The sequence below is a fragment of the Ostrea edulis genome, chromosome 1 (genome assembly GCF_947568905.1).
Source record: "Ostrea edulis chromosome 1, xbOstEdul1.1, whole genome shotgun sequence".
Classification (NCBI taxonomy): Eukaryota; Metazoa; Mollusca; class Bivalvia; order Ostreida; family Ostreidae; genus Ostrea; species Ostrea edulis.
In genome coordinates, this window is record NC_079164.1 from 98044721 (window position 1) to 98066981 (window position 22261).

The following is a 22261-nucleotide window of genomic DNA, read 5'->3' on the forward strand; positions in this document are numbered from 1 at the left end:
GTCACCAGGTGTAGGTGAAGTACCACAAATTAGACCTATGCTCAGGGCCGTAGCAGTGAGGGTTCTTCATCATGTCAACAACGGCTGCAACAGGGTATACCTCAACTACGTTTTTAAGGTCATATCCGAAAAGACCCACGACTCGCACGTTTAAATGCCGAGCGTTTGACGAAGGAGCAATCACTACCTATCTTAACGTCTTGGGTTTGACTTGGCCATGGCACAAGCGGGACTCGAACTCGCAACCTCCCGGTAACGAAGACTTAACTATATAATAAAGATATATAGATGTGAAAGTTCCCCAAAATACTCAACTCAGATTGCATACAAAATCTTTCAATTTGTCACTTTTCCTGCTGGTTGTTGGTAAATCAAATACACCAATGGGTTAGAAACAACGCAATATGTTTTGAGAATTTTTATTTATCAAAGGTTTTTACAGATGTACAATATCTAATGATGTCACACTGCTCACCTGCACTACAGGGCGATAAATTTTGTATCCTTTACTGTAGCTTCCCACTGAGCCATCGAAGGCCGTGTTGACTCATATCATAGAGGGTGGAATGATTTACGTTAAATTATTGCTGCATTATAGTTCTTTACAGTTAACGTTACAACGCATAAATACTCCAAGTTCCCTTCATATTTTTATACCAAACAATCTTGTGTTCCATCTTCAGAAACAAAGTTTGAAATTAATTTGAGTCATACTAACTGCATGAAGCAATTGTTTTATTAGAAATATCTTGAAAAAATGCAATCTTAATTTGATGGATTCAGTTGTGAACTTTTGGCCTTGTGTTTGGGAAAATAATATATGTATAATACTTTACAAGAAAACTTTCACATGAAAGCTTATTATTGACTCAAGTAAAAATCCATATAAAATCATCTCATACTATTACCCCTTTACCCAGCAATACAGTGCATCATTAATACCAAGTTTGGATAAAGTCTGTCTAGTAATTCTGGAGGGTATTCAACAACAGACAGGCAGATCTTGATCATCCTCCAAGATGAACTACAAGAAGCAAATGAACAATGTGACAGCTTGGTTTTGTAGGAAGGGAAGCATTGTTCAATAAAATGTACAAGTTTCAGAAATAATACATAAATATACAAATCTCAAAACAAAATGCTCTACAGGTATTTAGTTGTTTTCCTTACACGTGTGGTTGTAGAGAAGGTTTCTGAAAATTGGTCAATTTTGGGGGTGCAAGGGTCCTGAAATTTACAATTTATGTTTCCTTTGTCTCAAAGATGCTGCATATACTGACTTTGAAAAGAAATGGAATGGTAGTTTCTTTGCAAGAATTGTACTAAGAAAATAGTTTGAAACAAGACAGGAAAGAATTCACCTCTACAATCTTTGTTGATTTTGATTGTTGAAGCTGAGACTATTTTATTGATACCAAAAAGTGAACTGTCACCAAAATTGGTCTGTTCCGCCCTTGATTGTTAGGCTGAATTTAACTTAACTAAAAACACTCCAAACAGCTTGATCCACCTATACAATAAATTACATCACATACATCGATATATAGAACATGTTATGTGTATAATTTATCTATACATAACTTCATATTACGTAATTTATCTAGATACATGTAGATAACTTCATATTTAGTTACAACTGTGAACATTTATAAAATTCTGTACAAAGTACATGCATCTGTTATTGATATTACACTACAGTTGATAATTTGATTCTACAATCATTAATTACGGCATTTCAATAATTTCAACTAAAAAAAATGTAACGAATCAGACCGGGATTTGAACCCTGGCCTTCATCCCTTTCCCCATTACATTTGGTGCCATAGACCAGCCCCTGGAAGTGACAGGTGAAAAATGCCTGCCAGGGGATAAAGATCTTGGGTTGATGTCTTGCAGTGAAATGACATTTACGTGGGGGAAAATGTGGTAGTCTGATGGGTTCAATTGCTGGTGCCAGACGGTTTAGTGAGTAGATCACCTGACTACAGATTCAGGAGGTTTGAGTTTCGGTTTTGTCTAGTTGCATTTTCTCCCTTTCAATTACTATTATGCTTTGTCTTTCGACTTTTTGCCTTTAGGTAATCTAGTCATGTTAAATGAGAGTGTCGCAAATGGCACATCTTACACCCGTCGGACAGTGATGACAAAATTTCAGTGCAATATCTGTATCCATAACAAAAAAAGTCCAAAAAACTGCTTGACCTACTTTTAGCCCTAAAGTAGGTCACAATGCACTAATCCCGCTAAAATGCAAACTCACTCTTGCGCTTCTTGTGGGAGAAATTGTGACCAAATTTCAATGCTGAATATACATTTATTATTAAAAAAATCCAGATAACGTGACCTCGGACAGCCACACAGATGATCGCACGGACGTGCCATAACATAATGCGTCCCATCTAACATCTCGCGTATAAGAATTGCACTTTTTACATCAGTATTCATTTACACAATACACATTTAATCAAAATCATTACTTACAATCACTATTAGATTTATAAAATGTACACACTACAACACTCATGAGCCAAGGTAATTGAATACATGTACACAAATGTCAAAATTATAATCTTTTTCAATAATATAAAAAAAGCATTTGATATTGATTTCAATAATACTTGAAATAAAGCTATCAATCACACAATTGACGAACAGATGCCATTGTCTTCAATATTTACTATGCTCCAAAAAGAAAAAACAAAAACAACACCAATTAACATCCCCCCCAAAAAACCAACCCCCCAACTTAACTATATGCATGAGTAGGATTTATGGATAACCCTGTTATAATACCAGCATGTAGACAGTTGCACTGTCAGTATATATTGTGTAGGAAGTTGACAGTTACACTGCAGCGATTTTTTTCTACCCACTGGTACTGGTACCCATTCAATTGGGAAAAATAGCGTCAAAATCAAACAAATTGGGAATTTTCTACCAATGTATCGGCAAATAATTTCAACTAAAAGAAAAGAAAAAAGAGAACAAAACAAGAAGTAGTCATCCCTTTGTAAACCTTTTTACGGTAATATTTGCTGTTGTGATACATAAGGAATCGTCGTAGCTTCATTTTAGAATCGTCGTAGTTCTACAAAACACGCGCACTGCCATAATCTGTACTTTCGATTTAACTTGTACAACGTTTTAGACTAAGTAAATTACGATGTCGGCGGTCTATTTTTCGGCAAGTAAATTGGGAATTTTAGTCTCAAAATTGGGAAAAATCAATGGTTTTTGGCATTGGGAATGGTACCGTTTATCGGTACTAGTTATATAAGGAAACAAATCGCTGCACTGTCAGTATATATTGTGTAGGAAGTTAACAGTTGGTTTATGGATAAGCCTGTTATACTCCCAGCACATATTGTCTACTTTTGTGTTTACAGCTGTACATCAAAATACACCACTATGACCAAGACTTACATATGACATTGAAAGTGGTTCACTACAACTTGAAATATAAAATCCCCATGAAATGATTCGACTGTGAAGGTATGATGATCATATGAAATAAGTACATGTACACGTGTCAAAACTTTTGTACCTTTGTATTTAAAAAACACAACTTTCAAAAACTTTACATCAATAAAATAAGAACAAAAGGCTCTTTCAGATTTGAACTCATGATCTGTGGGTCAATAACTTGATTAAGTCACTTACTGGGCTGATAGACAAACAAATCAAGTGAAGATACAAATAATTTCCTAAGATATTTAATTTGCCCTCTTGTGACTTAGTATATCATAAACAGTACAAGTGTTGATATTATGAGCAACCTTAAAAGTCTATTGAATCATCAGGCAAGAAATTGTATAAAACTAAAAATACATTATTACTGAATGTAAATGCTGAGCAGTCAGTATACCAAAAATGGTGCACTTTAATATTTTCTTTCTTTCAACTTCAAGAATTTCTCTCCATTCATCAAGAGTTTCTCTCCAATCCACAGGATTTTTTTCCTCTCTCTCCAGTAGTAACATTTAATATGTAGCAAAATAACTAAAACTTAGTCATAAAATGCAACACTGAAATCTGAAACCGAGTGATTCAAAGGGACACAACAGATTTTGCCAAATATATTTGGTGAGGTTTACATTCCTATAGGAAAATGTTAACACTATACTAAGGCCAAAAATAAAAATTGATTTGTTTGATGTACTCCGACCGATCCGTCAAATTTGCTCCTACCTGATTATTTTTTTCAGCAATTTAAAATTTAATTTTTTTTTTTTTGGTTCCCTTGAAAAATAGAAAATTCTCCTCATTTTAAAACAAAATTAATATTAAAAAATTTCATGACATTAAAAAAAAATCCACCTACCTACCGACCCACCTTGAAAAATGTGGGTCGGAGTACATCAAACAAAAATATTTTTAATGATGGTCTAATAAAAAGTATTTTTATCAAAGAACTGAGCGAAGCATTCTGGCCATGCTCACGGCTTTCCTTTCACAATAAACCTAGACATCAAGAATTTCTCTGTACCTAATCCCATTAACAACTACATGTATTATGCTAAGGCTGGAATTTGTATATTGTAACAAAATCAAATGTCTAATTTTTTTAACACTATTGTGTAAATTTGAAAGCTCTAGTAGGATCTCTCTCTCAAAACTCAAACTAAAAACAATGTATTTTATTTTCCTATTTTGACGCAATTACTTTCTTGATGTCACACATGCATAAGGTGTTTCCGTAGCACTTTCACACCCTCCATGCCAAGTTTCAGCTGCATTTCTTCAATCTTCATGCTGCTGTTATGAAAGAAATACCAAAGATTAACAATGAAGTTCTTTTAATAACACGTACAGTATTTTGTTAGTTGTGAAGTACACTAGAGAATAATTCCAGTGTTCTGTATATAGACATTTACAAGGGTTTAAAAATAAATGAAAACGAATGATATTTCATGTAGTCATCAAAGAGAAGTTTGGCTCACAACTGTCACATTAATCTATCTAGACAGTACCACCACAATCTCTACATCACAATAGTCAACAACTGTCACATCAATCTATCTAGACAGTATCACAATCTCTACATCACAATAGTCAACAACTGTCACATAAATCTATCTAGACAGCACCACCACAATCTTTACATCACTATAGTCAACAACTGTCACATCAATCTATTTAGACAGTATCACAATCTCTACATCACAATAGTCAACAACTCTCACAACAATCTACCTAGACAGTATCACCACAATCTTTACATCACTATAGTCAACAACTGTCACATCAATCTATCTAGACAGTATCAAAATCTCTACATCAGTCTATCTAGACAGTATCACAATCTCTACATCAATCTATTTAGACAGTATCACAATCTCTACATCACAATAATCAACAACTGTCACATCAATCTATCTAGACAGTACCACCACAATCTCTACATCACAATAGTCAACAACTGTCATATCAATCTATCTAGACAGTATCACCACAATCTCTACATCACAATAGTCAACAACTGTCACATCAATCTATCTAGACAGTATCACAATCTCTACATCACAATAGTCAACAACTGTCACATCAATCTATCTAGACAGCATCACCACAATCTCTACATCACAATAATCAACAACTGTCACATCAATGTATCTAGACAGTATCACAATCTCTACATCAGTCTATCTAAAAAATATCACAATCTCTACATCACAATAGTCAACACAACTGTCACATCAATCTATCTAGACAGTATCACCACAATCTCTACATCACAATAGTCAACAACTGTCACATCAATGTATCTAGACAGTATCACAATCTCTACATCAGTCTATCTAAACAATATCACAATCTCTACATCACAATAGTCAATAACTGTCACATCAGTCTATCTAAACAATATCACAATCTCTACATCACCAGAGACAACAACTGTCACATCAATCTATCTAGACCGTATCACCACAATCTCTACATCACGGTCACATCAATCTATCTAGACAGCACCACCACAATCTCTACTTCACAATAGTCAACAACTGTCACATCAATCTATCTAGACAGTGTCACAATCTCTACATCACAATAGTGAACAACTGTCACATCAATCTATCTAGACAGTATCACCACAACCTCTACATCACAATAGTCAACAACTGTCACATCAATCTATCTAGACAGTATCACAATCTCTACATCACAATAGTCAACAACTGTCACATCAATGTATCTAGACAGTATCACAATCTCTACATCAGTCTATCTAAACAATATCACAATCTCTACATCACAATAGTCAACAACTGTCACATCAATCTATCTAGACAGTATCACCACAATCTCTACATCACAATATTCAACAACTGTCACATCAATGTATCTAGACAGTATCACAATCTCTACATCAGTCTATCTAAACAATATCACAATCTCTACATCACAATAGTCAATAACTGTCACATCAGTCTATCTAAACAATATCACAATCTCTACATCACCAGAGACAACAACTGTCACATCAATCTATCTAGACAGCACCACCACAATCTCTACTTCACAATAGTCAACAACTGTCACATCAATCTATCTAGACAGTGTCACAATCTCTACATCACAATAGTGAACAACTGTCACATCAATCTATCTAGACAGTATCACCACAACCTCTACATCACAATAGTCAACAACTGTCACATCAATCTATCTAGACAGTATCACAATCTCTACATCACAATAGTCAACAACTGTCACATCAATCTATCTAGACAGTATCACAATCTCTACATCACAATAGTCAACAACTGTCACATCAATCTATCTAAACAATATCACAATCTCTACATCATAATAGTCAACAACTGTCACATCAATCTATCGAGACCGTGTCACAATCTCTACATCACAATAGTCAACAACTGTCACATCAATCTATCTAGACAGTACCACCACAATCTCTACATCACAATTGTCAACAACTGTCATATCAATATATCTAGACAGTACCACCACAATCTCTACATCACAATAGTCAACAACTGTCACATCAATCTATCTAGACAGTATCACAATCTCTACATCACAATAGTCAATAACTGTCACATCAGTCTATCTAGACAGTATCACAATCTCTACATCACAATAATCAACAACTGTCACATCAATCTATCTAGACAGTATCACCACAATCTCTACATCACAATAGTCAACAACTGTCACATCAATCTATCTAGACAGTATCACAATCCCTACATCACAATAGTCAACAACTGTCACATCAATGTATCTAGACAGCATTACAATCTCTACATCAATCTATCTAGACAGTATCACCACAATCTCTACATCACTATAGTCAACAACTGTCACATCAATGTATCTAGAGAGTATCACAATCTCTACATCAGTCTATCTAAACAATATCACAATCTCTACATCACAATAGTCAACAACTGTCACATCAATCTATCTAGACAGCATCACAATCCCTACATCACAATAGTCAACAACTGTCACATCAATGTATCTAGACAGCATCACAATCTCTACATCAATCTATCTAGACAGTATCACCACAATCTCTACATCACTATAGTCAACAACTGTCACATCAATTTATCTAGAGAGTACCACAATCTCTACATCAATCTATCTAGAGAGTACCACAACCTCTACATCACAATAGTCAATAACTGTCACATCAATCTATCTAGACCGTGTCACAATCTCTACATCACAATAGTCAACAACTGTCATATCAATATATCTAGACAGTACCACCACAATCTCTACATCACAATAGTCAACAACTGTCATATCAATATATCTAGACAGTACCACCACAATCTCTACATCACAATAGACAACAACTGTCACATCAATCCATCTAGACAGTATCACAATCTCTACATCACAATAGTCAACAACTGTCACATCAATCTATCTAGACAGCACCACCACAATCTCTACATCACAATAGTCAACAACTGTCACATCAATCTATCTAGACAGTATCACAATCTCTACATCAATCTATCTAGACAGTACCACAACCTCTACATCACAATAGTCAATAACTGTCACATCAATCTATCTAGACAGTATCACAATCTCTACATCAATCTATCTAGACAGTACCACAACCTCTACATCACTATAGTCAACAACTGTCACATCAATCTATCTAGACAGTATCACAATCTCTACATCAATCTATCTAGACAGTATCACCACAATCTCTACATCACTATAGTCAACAACTGTCACATCAATCTATCTAGACAGTATCACAATCTCTACATCACAATAGTCAACAACTGTCACATCAATCTATCTAGACAGTATCACCACAATCTCTACATCACAATAGTCAACAACTGTCACATCAATCTATCTAGACAGTATCACCACAATCTCTACATCACAATAGTCAACAACTGTCACATCAATCTATCTAGACAGTATCACCACAATCTCTACATCACAATAGTAAATATCTGTCACATCAATCTATCTAGACAGTATCACAATCTCTACATCAGTCTATCTAGACAGTACCACAACCTCTACATCACAATAGTCAATAACTGTCACATCAATCTATCTAGACAGTATCACAATCTCTACATCAGTCTATCTAGACAGTACCACAACCTCTACATCACAATAGTCAATAACTGTCACATCAATCTATCTAGACAATATCACAATCTCTACATCACAATAATCAACAACTGTCACATCAATCTATCTAGACAGTATCACAATCTCTACATCAGTCTATCTAGACAGTACCACAACCTCTACATCACAATAGTCAATAACTGTCACATCAATCTATCTAGACAGCATCACAATCTCTACATCAATCTATCTAGACAGTATCACCACAATCTCTACATCACTATAGTCAACAACTGTCACATCAATCTATCTACACAGTATCACAATCTCTACATCACAATAGTCAACAACTGTCACATCAATCTATCTAGACAGTATCACAATCTCTACATCACAATAGTCAACAACTGTCACATCAATCTATCTAAAAAATATCACAATCTCTACATCACAATAGTCAATAACTGTCACATCAATGTATCTAGACAGTGTCACAATCTCTACATCAGTCTATCTAAACAATATCACAATCTCTACATCACAATAGTCAACAACTGTCACATCAATCTATCTAGACAGTGTCACCACAATCTCTACATCACAATAATCAATAACTGTCACATCAATGTATCTAGACAGTGTCACAATCTCTACATCACAATAATCAATAACTGTCACATCAATGTATCTAGACAGCATCACAATCTCTACATCAATCTATCTAGACAATATCACAATCTCTACATCACAATAATCAACAACTGTCACATCAATCTATCTAGACAGTATCACAATCTCTACATCAGTCTATCTAGACAGTACCACAACCTCTACATCACAATAGTCAATAACTGTCACATCAATCTATCTAGACAATATCACAATCTCTACATCACAATAATCAACAACTGTCACATCAATCTATCTAGACAGTGTCACAATCTCTACATCAGTCTATCTAGACAGTACCACAACCTCTACATCACAATAGTCAATAACTGTCACATCAATCTATCTAGACAGTACCACAACCTCTACATCACAATAATCAATAACTGTCACATCAATCTATCTAGACAGTGTCACAATCTCTACATCACCAGAGTCAACAACTGTCACATCAATCTATCTGGACAGTATCACCACAATCTCTACATCACAATAGTCAACAACTCTCACATCAATGTATCTAGAGAGTATCACAATCTCTACATTCATCTAAAGACCAGCATATAAAATGTATCACTCCCTTATACAAAGCTAAAACAAGTCAAAGCACACACAGTGTGTTATATGATCCTACCTTCATTGCCATTTCTTAAAGGTTGTCCCTCTGCATCATTTCCTAAAAAAAAGATTAGCAGTTTACAATTGTGTTGTTTCTGTCTACATTCTACTGACATTCTTTACTGTCAGTCAGATCTGTTTGGTTGTGTTGGTGGTGTGTGGTTTGTGTTAGTGGTGTGTGGTTGAGTTGGTTCTGTGTGGTTGTGTTGATTCTGTGTGGTTGCGTTGATTCTGTGTGGTTTGTGTTGATTCTGTGTGGTTGTGTTGATTCTGTGTGGTTGTGTTGATTCCATGTGGTTGTGTTGATTCTGTGTGGTTTGTGTGTGGTTGTGTTGATTCTGTGTGGTTGTGTTGATTCTGTGTGGTTTGTGTTGGTTGTGTGTGGTTGTGTTGATTCTGTGTGGTTGTGTTGATTCTGTGTGGTTGTGTTGATTCTGTGTGATTGAGTTGGTTCTGTGTGGTTTGTGTGTGGTTGTGTTGATTCTGTGTGGTTGTGTTGATTTTGTGTGGTTGTGTTGATTTTGTGTGGTTGTGTTGATTCTGTGTGGTTTGTGTTGGTTGTGTGTGGTTGTGTTGATTCTGTGTGGTTGTGTTGATTCTGTGTGATTGAGTTGGTTCTGTGTGGTTGTGTTGGTGGTGTGTGGTTTGTGTTGGTTGTGTATGGTTGTGTTGCAGGGGCTGACAAATAGATATTTAAAGCACTTGCCCAAGGGCAAGTGCATGGCCATAATTCACTTGCCCTACTTGTGATTTTACTTGCTCTATCTACCACAAATTATGAAATAAAACAATTTAAGTTCATGTCATTCTTTTATTTCTTACTTTGCATTCAGTATAATATGATTCCTATCAGCATCACTGGTTTGATGAGATTTGAGTTCTTGAACTCTTAAAACTTCCCATCCACTTGATCTACATTCAATTTCTAATGTTTCTGGCTTCAATATCTTTACCAATTGTAATGATACTAATTTCCTCATGAATGTGATGCAGATGTGAACAATGTGTATATGATTCTTGATAAATATTATATACGGTACGTCTATTTCAACTGCAAAGTAGAATGTAAAAAATAAATTTCACTTTTGAAAATATTTGAGGATATAATTAAAGTGGAACTCTTCACGACAGCATAGTTTTCATCTGGCATAAAGCATCTCAGTTCGTAATGTAGGGTATTTTCAAAACTAAAATTTATTTCTTAAATATTAGGGGCTGGTGAAAATTGGAAACTCCTGACAGTAACTACAAGTTTGTCAACATTGTCAATTTCTTTCACTTCATTCTTTGTTCTCGGCTCTCTATTCAGTGGTTGGTCATTTATGCTTTGAATTGTTAAAATTTTCTACATCGTCAGCCGTAGGGATCCGGGGTAACTACATTCTCAGTACCCCTTGCCTGTTGCAGAAGGCAACTAAATGGGACGACCCTTCAAATGAAACTGCAAAAACCAAGGCTCCATGTCACAGCGGTGTGGCACAACACAGATCCCTCCCTGCTCAAAGGCCGTAAGCCTCAAAGGCCTAAATTTTGCAGCCCTTCACCGGCAACGCTGATGTCTCCATATGAGTGAACAAGAGGCCCACAGGCCTTATCGGTCACCCGAATACTAGTGAAAAAGTATCACTACTTCCATGGGCTATGAAATCTAGAAAAATTTCCTGTTCTGAATATCTAAGCTAAATTCTAATGTTCAGCAACAATGTAAAACAAGATGTGTTCTTAAAACTTCACTGCCTTCAAAAGTGCATACACTGATGAAAGGCTTTAAATAATAGTTGTATTAACATCAAAACATCAAAAGATATGACTAATTTGGACTCATCTTAAAGTCATAACCCTGGGTTTGGATTGAAATTCACCATTTTTTGTACATCCTTTTCTGCTATTCCTAAGTATGCATTTAGATTTTGTACAGTATCAGCAAACTTACACATATAAATACTATATACTAAGTTTGGCCCCACCCTAGGGTCAGATCCCTTACTCTGGGGATCATCAAATTTACAATTAGGTAAAAGACTACCTGCTCTATCCATTTAGTTTCAATTTAGTATCAATAGCACTAAAAGAAGATATACAACAAGTTTGGCCAAACCCTGGGGTCAGAACCCCTACCCTGGGGATCATGAAATTTTCAATTTTGGTAGAGGCCTTCCTGCTCTCCATCACCATGCGTTTAGTTTTTCTTACATGTGTGTGGTTCTTGAGAAGAAGATTATTGAAAATTGGTCAATTTTGGGCAGTTTTTGCCCCGCTCCTAAGACCCAAGGGGTGAAGGAATCCTGAAATTTACAATTTATGTCCCCCTTGTTCCAAAAATGCTTCATATCAAATATGAAAAGAATTGGAATGACAGTTATCAAGAAAAAGTTAAAAATGTATATTGTTTACACATTTAATAACTGACCATTTTGGCCCCACCCTGATACCAAAACCCCTACCCCTGAGATCATCAAATTTACAATTTTGGTAAAGGACTACCAGCTCTTTCTAAATATATATTTAGTTTCAATATTGTATCAACTGTTGAACAGCACTAAAGAAGATGTAATTTAAGTGTTTTACACGTAAACACTATATACAAAGTTTGGCCAAACCCTGGGGTCAGAACCCCTACCCCAGGGATCATGAAATTTATAATTTTGGTAGAGGCCTTCCTGCTCTCCATCACCATGCATTTAGTTTTTCTTACACATGTGTGGTTCTTGCGAAGAAGATTTTTGAAAATTGGTCAATTTTTGCCCCGCCCCTATGGCCCCAGGGGTGTTGGAGACATGAAATTTACAATTTACTGTAAATGTATTACATTTGGCTGTGTATTCTATTTAGCGCCTTTGGCGGAACGCAGCTTCCGCTAAATCAAGTACATCGCTAAATGCCATCCGTAAATCTAGATGTTTAAAGTAATTCAGGAATGCGCTAAATCAAATCTACGCTAACTTGTTGAAAAAACGATTTCCGCCAAATATCGTACACGCCAAATATAATACGTTTACAGTATGTCCCCCTTGTCCAAAAGATGCTTCATACCAAATTTGAAAAGAATTCGACAGGCAATTATCAAGAAGAAGTTAAAAATGTTCAATTGTTAACGCACGACGACAACCGATTGCAATAGGTCACCTGAGGTGACCTAAAAATTCTCAATCAGGATGTTAAATAATATACAATCAATCTCCATCATCAGTCTTCCGACACCAATCTGTCATATGTCTACCTTTAAGTGTTCAAACATGCACTTGAAACAGTTAGTAAAATTTCTTAATTTGTACTCGCAACGACACATTAAACTGGTTCACATAATTTACCAGTGAAATACATGTACATAACGGAAGACAACTCAATTTACTTTCAGTTTCAATCCGACTGTACAACAAGTTTTGTCTATTTTGATTTTTCAAGTCACTTGCCCGCGGACAAGTGCATGGTTAATGAATATTCACTTAATTGCCCGACAAGAAAATCTCTTTGCCCCGGGCTTCGGGCAATGGGATTTGTCAGCCCCTGTGTTGGTTGTGTATAATTGTGTTGGGTTTGTGTGGTTGTATTGGTTCTGTGTGGTTGTGTGTGGTTGTGTTGGCATGTGATTGTGTTGGTGGTGTGTGGTTGTGTTGGTTGTGTGTGGTTGTGTTGGCGTGTGATTGTGTTGGTTGTGTGTGGTTGCTAGTGTTGGATCTGTGTGGTTGTGTGTGGTTGTGTTGGTTGTGTGTGGTTGTGTTGGTTGTGTGTGATTGTGTTGGTTCTGTGTGGTTGTGTTGGTGGTGTGTGGTTGTGTGTGATTGTGTTGGTTCTGTGTGGTTGTGTTGGTGGTGTGTGGTTGTGTGTGGTTGTGTTGGTGGTGTGTGATTGTGTTGGTTCTGTGTGGTTGTGTTGGATCTGTGTGGTTGTGTGTGGTCATGTTGGTTGTCTGTGGTTGTGTTGGTTGTGTTTGGTTGTGTGTGGTTGTGTTGGTGGTGTGTGATTGTGTTGGTTGTGTGTGATTGTGTTGGTTCTGTGTGGTTGTGTTGGTGGTGTGTGGTTGTGTGTGATTGTGTTGGTTCTGTGTGGTTGTGTTGGTGGTGTGTGGTTGTGTTGGTTCTGTGTGGTTGTGTGTGGTTGTGTTGGATCTGTGTGGTTGTGTGTGGTCATGTTGGTTGTCTGTGGTTGTGTTGGTTGTGTGTGGTTGTGTTGGTGGTGTGTGATTGTGTTGGTGGTGTGTGATTGTGTTGGTTCTGTGTGGTTGTGTGTGGTTGTGTTGGTGGTGTGTGATTGTGTTGGTTCTGTTGGTTCTGTGTGGTTGTGTTGGTGGTGTGTGGTTGTGTTGGTGGTGTGTGATTGTGTTGGTTGTGTGTGATTGTGTTGGTTCTGTGTGGTTGTGTTGGTGGTGTGTGGTTGTGTTGGTTGTGTGTGATTGTGTTGGTTCTGTGTGGCTGTGTTGGTTCTGTGTGGTTGTGTGTGGTTGTGTTGGTAGTGTGTGGTTCTGTTGGTGGTGTGTGATTGTGTTGGTTCTGTGTGGTTGTGTTGGTGCTGTGTGGTTGTGTTGGTGGTGTGTGATTGTGTTGGTGGTGTGCGATTGTGTTGGTTGTGTGTGATTGTGTTGGTTCTGTGTGGTTGTGTGTGGTTGTGTTGGATCTGTGTGGTTGTGTGTGGTCATGTTGGTTGTCTGTGGTTGTGTTGGTTGTGTTTGGTTGTGTGTGGTTATGTTGGTGGTCTGTGCTTGTGTTGGTTGTGTGTGATTGTGTTGGTTGTGTGTGGTTGTGTTGGTTCTGTGTGGTTGTGTGTGATTGTGTTGGTAGTGTGTGGTTGTGTTGGTGGTGTGTGATTGTGTTGGTTCTGTGTTGGTTGTGTTGGTTCTGTGTGGTTGTGTTGGTGGTGTGTGGTTGTGTTGGTGGTGTGTGATTGTGTTAGTTGTGTGTGATTGTGTTGGTTGTGTGTGGTTGTGTTGGTTGTGTGTGATTGTGTTGGTTGTCTGTGGTTGTGTTGGTTGTATGTGGTTGTGTTGGTTGTGTGTGGTTGTGTGTGGTTGTGTTGGTGGTGTGTGGTTGTGTTGGTTGTGTGTGGTTGTGTGTGGTTGTGTTGGTGGTGTGTGGTTGTGTTGGTGGCGTGTGATTGTGTTGGTTGTGTGTGATTGTGTTGGTTGTATGTGGTTGTGTTGGTGGTGTGTGATTGTGTTGGTGGTGTGTGGTTGTGTTGGTTCTGTGTGGTTGTGTGTGGTTGTGTTGGTGGTGTGTGATTGTGTTGGTTCTGTGTGGTTGTGTTGGTTGTCTGTGGTTGTGTTGGTGGCGTGTGATTGTGTTGGTTGTGTGTGATTGTGTTGGTTCTGTGTGGTTGTGTTGGTGGTGTGTGGTTGTGTTGGTGGCGTGTGATTGTGTTGGTTGTGTGTGATTGTGTTGGTTGTGTGTGATTGTGTTGGTTGTCTGTGGTTGTGTTGGTGGTATGTGGTTGTGTTGGTGGTGTGTGGTTGTGTTGGTTCTGTGTGCTTGTGTGTGGTTGTGTTGGTAGTGTGTGGTTGTGTTGGTAGTGTGTGGTTGTGTTGGTTCTGTGTATGAACTGAAAGACGCAATACAATATGCCTGTTTCATTGATTGGAGGTTTATAACAAAATCATACCTTCCCCCTGAGTGTTGTTCTCCCTCATTATAGTGTCATCTACAATAAAATCTTTGAATCAGTTCAATGACCCTAAATTGAATAAGAATATGAATTCCTCTTAAAACCCAACATTCATGATTGTTTTCAAAATGAATCAGAAACAAGAGGCCCATTTGCCACATCACTCACCTGAGTCATCTTCGCCCTTATCTAAAGATTTTCCATACACATTCGCATGTAAAATTTTTATCCCTATTGTGGCCCAAACTTATCCCTCAGGGGCCGGTATTTTAACAAACTTGAATCTACACATGTCAGGAAGCTTTCATGCAAATTTTGGCACCTCTGGCCTAGTGGTTCTTGAGAAGATTTTTAAATGACCCCAGCTATTTTTGCATTTTTGTGATTATCTCCCCTTTGAAGGGGGCATGGCCCTTCAATTGAACAAACATGAAAGCCCTTCATCTAAGGGTGCTTTGTGCCACGTTTGGTTGAAATTGGCCCTGTGGGTCTGAAGAAGAAGATGAAAATGTGAAAAGTTTACGCCAACACCAACGGACAAATTTTGATCAGAAAAGCTCATTTGGGCCTTCGGCTCAGGTGAGCTTAAAAATAATTCAATTTCAAAGTCTTCCTGTTTTTATGTTTTGAACAAAACCAAAATTATGACCAACTGATGTATCAAATTTGAGGACTTTAAATGAATAGGTCATGAAAAAGTGCTCTAATTTACTGTTCATATGATAAAATTCAGAAGGAAAGCTAAAATCACAGACTATATACATTGGGTAACCCAAACAGCACACAGGCTGGGACTACACAACTCAAGTCTTGTCCGTCAATGTCCGTAAAACAATAATATATACACTGATACAAAACACCATAGACCTTCACGTAATACACTTAAGATTACTCAATGTAAATCTTCAGTTTTTGTATTGCAGAATGAATGATGGCAGATTATAAGCAGTGTGTTGTGTCATTTCTGAAGTTTACATGATGTGGAATAGTACGTGGGAACAGACATTATGAGTAAAATAAAAAATTCACCAGTCATATACCACATTGGTCACATTTCATGGATTTGGATATCAGTCTGCTTGATGTCCCATTGAGAATTTTTCATTCATAATAAGATGTCACCAGCTGTAGGTGAGGTACCACAAACTTAGACCTATGTTTAACGCTAAGGCCATAGCAGTAAGATTTCTTTAACAAGCCAACGCCTGTCATAACACAGGACCTCCGTTTGTAAGATCATACCCAAAAGACCTGCGATTCTCACTTCTAGATGCCGAGCACTTGGTGAAAGAGCTAACACTACACTGGTCTATGTTGATGTCGTAGGTTTGACGTGGTCGATGGCAAGAGCGAGACTCAGACTCACGACCTTCTGGTTATATGAAGTTAACACTCTACCACTGAGCTACCTCACCCAGCCTGTCACATTTGATTGACCTTCATACCTTTACCTTGATTTGATTGCGTCACACATGGCAGGTGAATGACCCTCATCCTTTGGAGAATCAGTAGTACGGCCATCACAACTCCAACGACAACTAAGATCGCCATTATTACAACAGCTGTTATCACACTGACGCCACCGTCTTTTACTTCCTCCTCCTTCTTCTCTGTAAAACAAACATTATCTAAATTCAAACTAAATGTGAAAAAAAATTATTCACCTAACTCTTGAAAGACATACACAGAATATTCAATTTTATTCATAAATCACAGAGTAAATTCTACATAGACCTGTACCAGTACAGACCAAACAACAAAGTAACAAATTCTATATAGACCTGACTGATTACTATAAACAACAAAGTAACAAATTCTATATAGACCTGTCTGATTTACTATCAACAACAACAAAGTAACAAATTTTATATAGACCTGTCTGATTTACTAGAGAACAACAACAAAGTAACAAATTCTATATAGACTGTCTGATTTACTATAGAACAACAACAAAGTAACAAATTCTATATAGACCTGACTGATTTACTATAGTATTAACAACAAAGTAACAAATTCTATACATACCTGTCTGATTTACTATAGTATTAACAACAAAGTAACAAACTCTATATAGACCTGTCTGATTTACTAGAGAACAACAACAAAGTAACAAATTCTATATAGACTGTCTGATTTACCAGTACAGACCAAACAACAAAGTAACAAATTCTATACAGAGCTGACTGATTTACTATAGTATAAACAACAAAGTAACAAATTCTATACAGGGCTGACTGATTTACTAGAGAACAACAACAAAATAACAAATTCTATATAGACCTGTCTGATTTACTATAGTATTAACAACAAAGTAACAAATTCTATATAGACCTGACTGATTTACTATAGAACAACAACAAAGTAACAAATTCTATATAGACCTGTCTGATTTACTAGAGAACAACAACAAAGTAACAAATTCTATATAGACCTGACTGATTTACTATAGTACAACAACAAAGTAACAAATTCTATACAGACCTGTCTGATTTACTATAGAACAACAACAAAGTAACAAATTCTATATAGACTGTCTGATTTACTATAGTATTAACAACAAAGTAACAAATTCTACACAGAGCTGACTGATTTACTATAGTATTAACAACAAAGTAACAAATTCTATACAGAGCTGACTGATTTACTATAGTATTAACAACAAAGTAACAAATTCTATATAGACTGTCTGATTTACTATAGTATTAACAACAACAAAGTAACAAATTCTATATAGACTGTCTGATTTACTATAGTATTAACAACAAAGTAACAAATTCTATATAGACCTGTCTGATTAACTATAGAACAACAACAAAGTAACAAATTCTATACAGACCTGACTGATTTACTAGAGAACAACAACAAAGTAACAAATTCTATATAGACCTGTCTGATTTACTATAGTATTAACAACAAAGTAACAAATTCTATATAGACCTGTCTGATTTACTATAGTATTAACAACAAAGTAACAAACTCTATATAGACCTGTCTGATTTACTATAGTATTAACAACAAAGTAACAAACTCTATATAGACCTGTCTGATTAACTATAGAACAACAACAAAGTAACAAACTCTATACAGACCTGTCTGATTTACTATAGAACAACAACAAAGTAACAAATTCTATATAGACCTGTCTGATTAACTATAGAACAACAACAAAGTAACAAATTCTATATAGACCTGTCTGATTTACTAGAGAACAACAACAAAGTAACAAATTCTATATAGACTGTCTGATTTACTATACTATTAACAACAAAGTAACAAATTCTATACAGACCTGACTGATTTACTATAGTAGAAACAACAAAGTAACAAATTCTATACAGACCTGTCTGATTTATTATAGTATTAACAACAAAGTAACAAATTCTATACAGAGCTGACTGATTTACTAGAGAACAACAACAAAGTAACAAATTCTATATAGACCTGACTGATTAACTATAGAACAACAACAAAGTAACAAATTCTATATAGACCTGTCTGATTAACTATAGAACAACAACAAAGTAACAAATTCTATATAGACCTGTCTGATTTACTATAGTATTAACAACAAAGTAACAAATTCTATATAGACCTGACTGATTTACTATAGAACAACAACAAAGTAACAAATTCTATATAGACTGTCTGATTTACTATAGTATTAACAACAAAGTAACAAATTCTATATAGACCTGACTGATTTACTATAGTATTAACAACAAAGTAACAAATTTTATATAGACCTGTCTGATTAACTATAGAACAACAACAAAGTAACAAATTCTATATAGACTGTCTGATTTACTATAGTATTAACAACAAAGTAACAAATTCTATATAGACCTGACTGATTTACTATAGTATTAACAACAAAGTAACAAATTTTATATAGACCTGTCTGATTAACTATAGAACAACAACAAAGTAACAAATTCTATACAGACCTGACTGATTTACTAGAGAACAACAACAAAGTAACAAATTCTATATAGACCTGTCTGATTTACTATAGTATTAACAACAAAGTAACAAATTCTATATAGACCTGACTGATTTACTATAGTATTAACAACAAAGTAACAAATTCTATATAGACCTGTCTGATTTACTATAGTATTAACAACAAAGTAACAAATTCTATATAGACCTGTCTGATTTACTATAGTATTAACAACAAAGTAACAAATTCTATATAGACCTGTCTGATTAACTATAGAACAACAACAAAGTAACAAATTCTATATAGACCTGTCTGATTAACTATAGAACAACAACAAAGTAACAAATTCTATATAGACCTGACTGATTAACTATAGTATTAACAACAAAGTAACAAATTCTATACAGACCTGACTGATTTACTATAGTATTAACAACAAAGTAACAAATTCTATATAGACTGTCTGATTTACTATAGTATTAACAACAAAGTAACAAATTCTATATAGACCTGTCTGATTAACTATAGAACAACAACAAAGTAACAAATTCTATATAGACCTGTCTGATTAACTATAGTATTAACAACAAAGTAACAAATTCTATATAGACCTGTCTGATTAACTATAGTATTAACAACAAAGTAACAAATTCTATATAGACCTGTCTGATTAACTATAGAACAACAACAAAGTAACAAATTCTATATAGACTGTCTGATTTACTATAGTATTAACAACAAAGTAACAAATTCTATATAGACCTGTCTGATTAACTATAGAACAACAACAAAGTAACAAATTCTATACAGAGCTGACTGATTTACTATAGTATTAACAACAAAGTAACAAATTCTATATAGACCTGTCTGATTTACTAGAGAACAACAACAAAGTAACAAATTCTATACAGACCTGACTGATTTACTATAGTATTAACAACAAAGTAATAAATTCTATATAGACCTGTCTGATTAACTATAGAACAACAACAAAGTAACAAATTCTATACAGACCTGACTGATTTACTATAGTATTAACAACAAAGTAACAAATTCTATATAGACCTGTCTGATTAACTATAGAACAACAACAAAGTAACAAATTCTATATAGACCTGTCTGATTAACTATAGTATTAACAACAAAGTAACAAATTCTATACAGACCTGACTGATTTACTATAGTATTAACAACAAAGTAACAAATTCTATATAGACTGTCTGATTTACTATAGTATTAACAACAAAGTAACAAATTCTATATAGACCTGTCTGATTAACTAGAGAACAACAACAAAGTAACAAATTCTATATAGACCTGACTGATTTACTATAGTATTAACAACAAAGTAACAAATTCTATACAGACCTGACTGATTTACTATAGTATTAACAACAAAGTAACAAATTCTATACAGACCTGACTGATTTACTATAGAACAACAACAAAGTAACAAATTCTATACAGACCTGACTGATTTACTATAGTATTAACAACAAAGTAACAAATTCTATACAGACCTGACTGATTTACTATAGTATTAACAACAAAGTAACAAATTCTATACAGACCTGACTGATTTACTATAGAACAACAACAAAGTAACAAATTCTATATAGACCTGTCTGATTTACTATAGTATTAACAACAAAGTAACAAATTCTATACAGAGCTGACTGATTTACTATAGTATTAACAACAAAGTAACAAATTCTATACAGACCTGACTGATTTACTATAGTATTAACAACAAAGTAACAAATTCTATATAGACCTGTCTGATTTACTAGAGAACAACAACAAAGTAACAAATTCTATATAGACCTGTCTGATTTACTATAGAACAACAACAAAGTAACAAATTCTATATAGACCTGACTGATTTACTAGAGAACAACAACAAAGTAACAAATTCTATATAGACCTGACTGATTTACTATAGTATTAACAACAAAGTAACAAACTCTATACAGACCTGACTGATTTACTATAGAACAACAACAAAGTAACAAATTCTATATAGACCTGTCTGATTTACTATAGTATTAACAACAAAGTAACAAATTCTATATAGACCTGACTGATTTACTATAGAACAACAACAAAGTAACAAACTCTATACAGACCTGACTGATTTACTATAGTATTAACAACAAAGTAACAAATTCTATACAGAGCTGACTGATTTACTATAGAACAACAACAAAGTAACAAATTCTATATAGACCTGTCTGATTTACTAGAGAACAACAACAAAGTAACAAATTCTATATAGACCTGTCTGATTTACTATCAACAACAACAAAGTAACAAATTCTATATAGACCTGACTGATTTACTATAAACAACAAAGTAACAAATTCTATATAGACCTGACTGATTTACTAGAGAACAACAAAGTAACACATTCTATATAGACCTGACTGATTTACTAGAGAACAACAACAAAGTAACAAATTCTATATAGACCTGACTGATTTACTAGAGAACAACAACAAAATAACAAATTCTATATAGACCTGTCTGATTTACTATAGAACAACAACAAAGTAACAAATTCTATATAGACCTGTCTGATTTACTATAGAACAACAACAAAGTAACAAATTCTATACAGACCTGTCTGATTTACTATAGTATTAACAACAAAGTAACAAATTCTATATAGACCTGTCTGATTTACTATAGTATTAACAACAAAGTAACAAATTCTATATAGACCTGTCTGATTTACTAGAGAACAACAACAAAGTAACAAATTCTATACAGAGCTGACTGATTTACTATAGAACAACAACAAAGTAACAAATTCTATATAGACCTGACTGATTTACTAGAGAACAACAACAAAGTAAC

The 22261-nt window shown here is 35.1% G+C and overlaps 1 protein-coding gene across 11 annotated transcripts in view; it reads right to left on the bottom strand.

Moving 5' to 3' along the window:
- Window positions 1-405: 405 nt before the first annotated feature.
- LOC125671578 (uncharacterized) overlaps window positions 406-22261 on the bottom strand; it is a 53646-nt gene continuing 31790 nt past the window's right edge. For 3 of the 11 annotated variants that reach the window (XM_048907427.2, XM_048907392.2, XM_048907372.2), the window contains 4 exons: window positions 16917-17075; window positions 15463-15501; window positions 9887-9928; window positions 406-4755 (listed from right to left, as the gene is read on the bottom strand). In XM_048907427.2, the coding sequence (XP_048763384.1) occupies window positions 4748-4755; window positions 9887-9928; window positions 15463-15501; window positions 16917-17075 (248 nt within the window). In that variant the 3' untranslated portion in view covers window positions 406-4747. The remainder of the gene's footprint in view (window positions 4756-9886; window positions 9929-15462; window positions 15502-16916; window positions 17076-22261) is intronic. The other 8 variants (XM_056139851.1, XM_056139846.1, XM_048907419.2 and 5 more) reach the window with 3 other exon arrangements.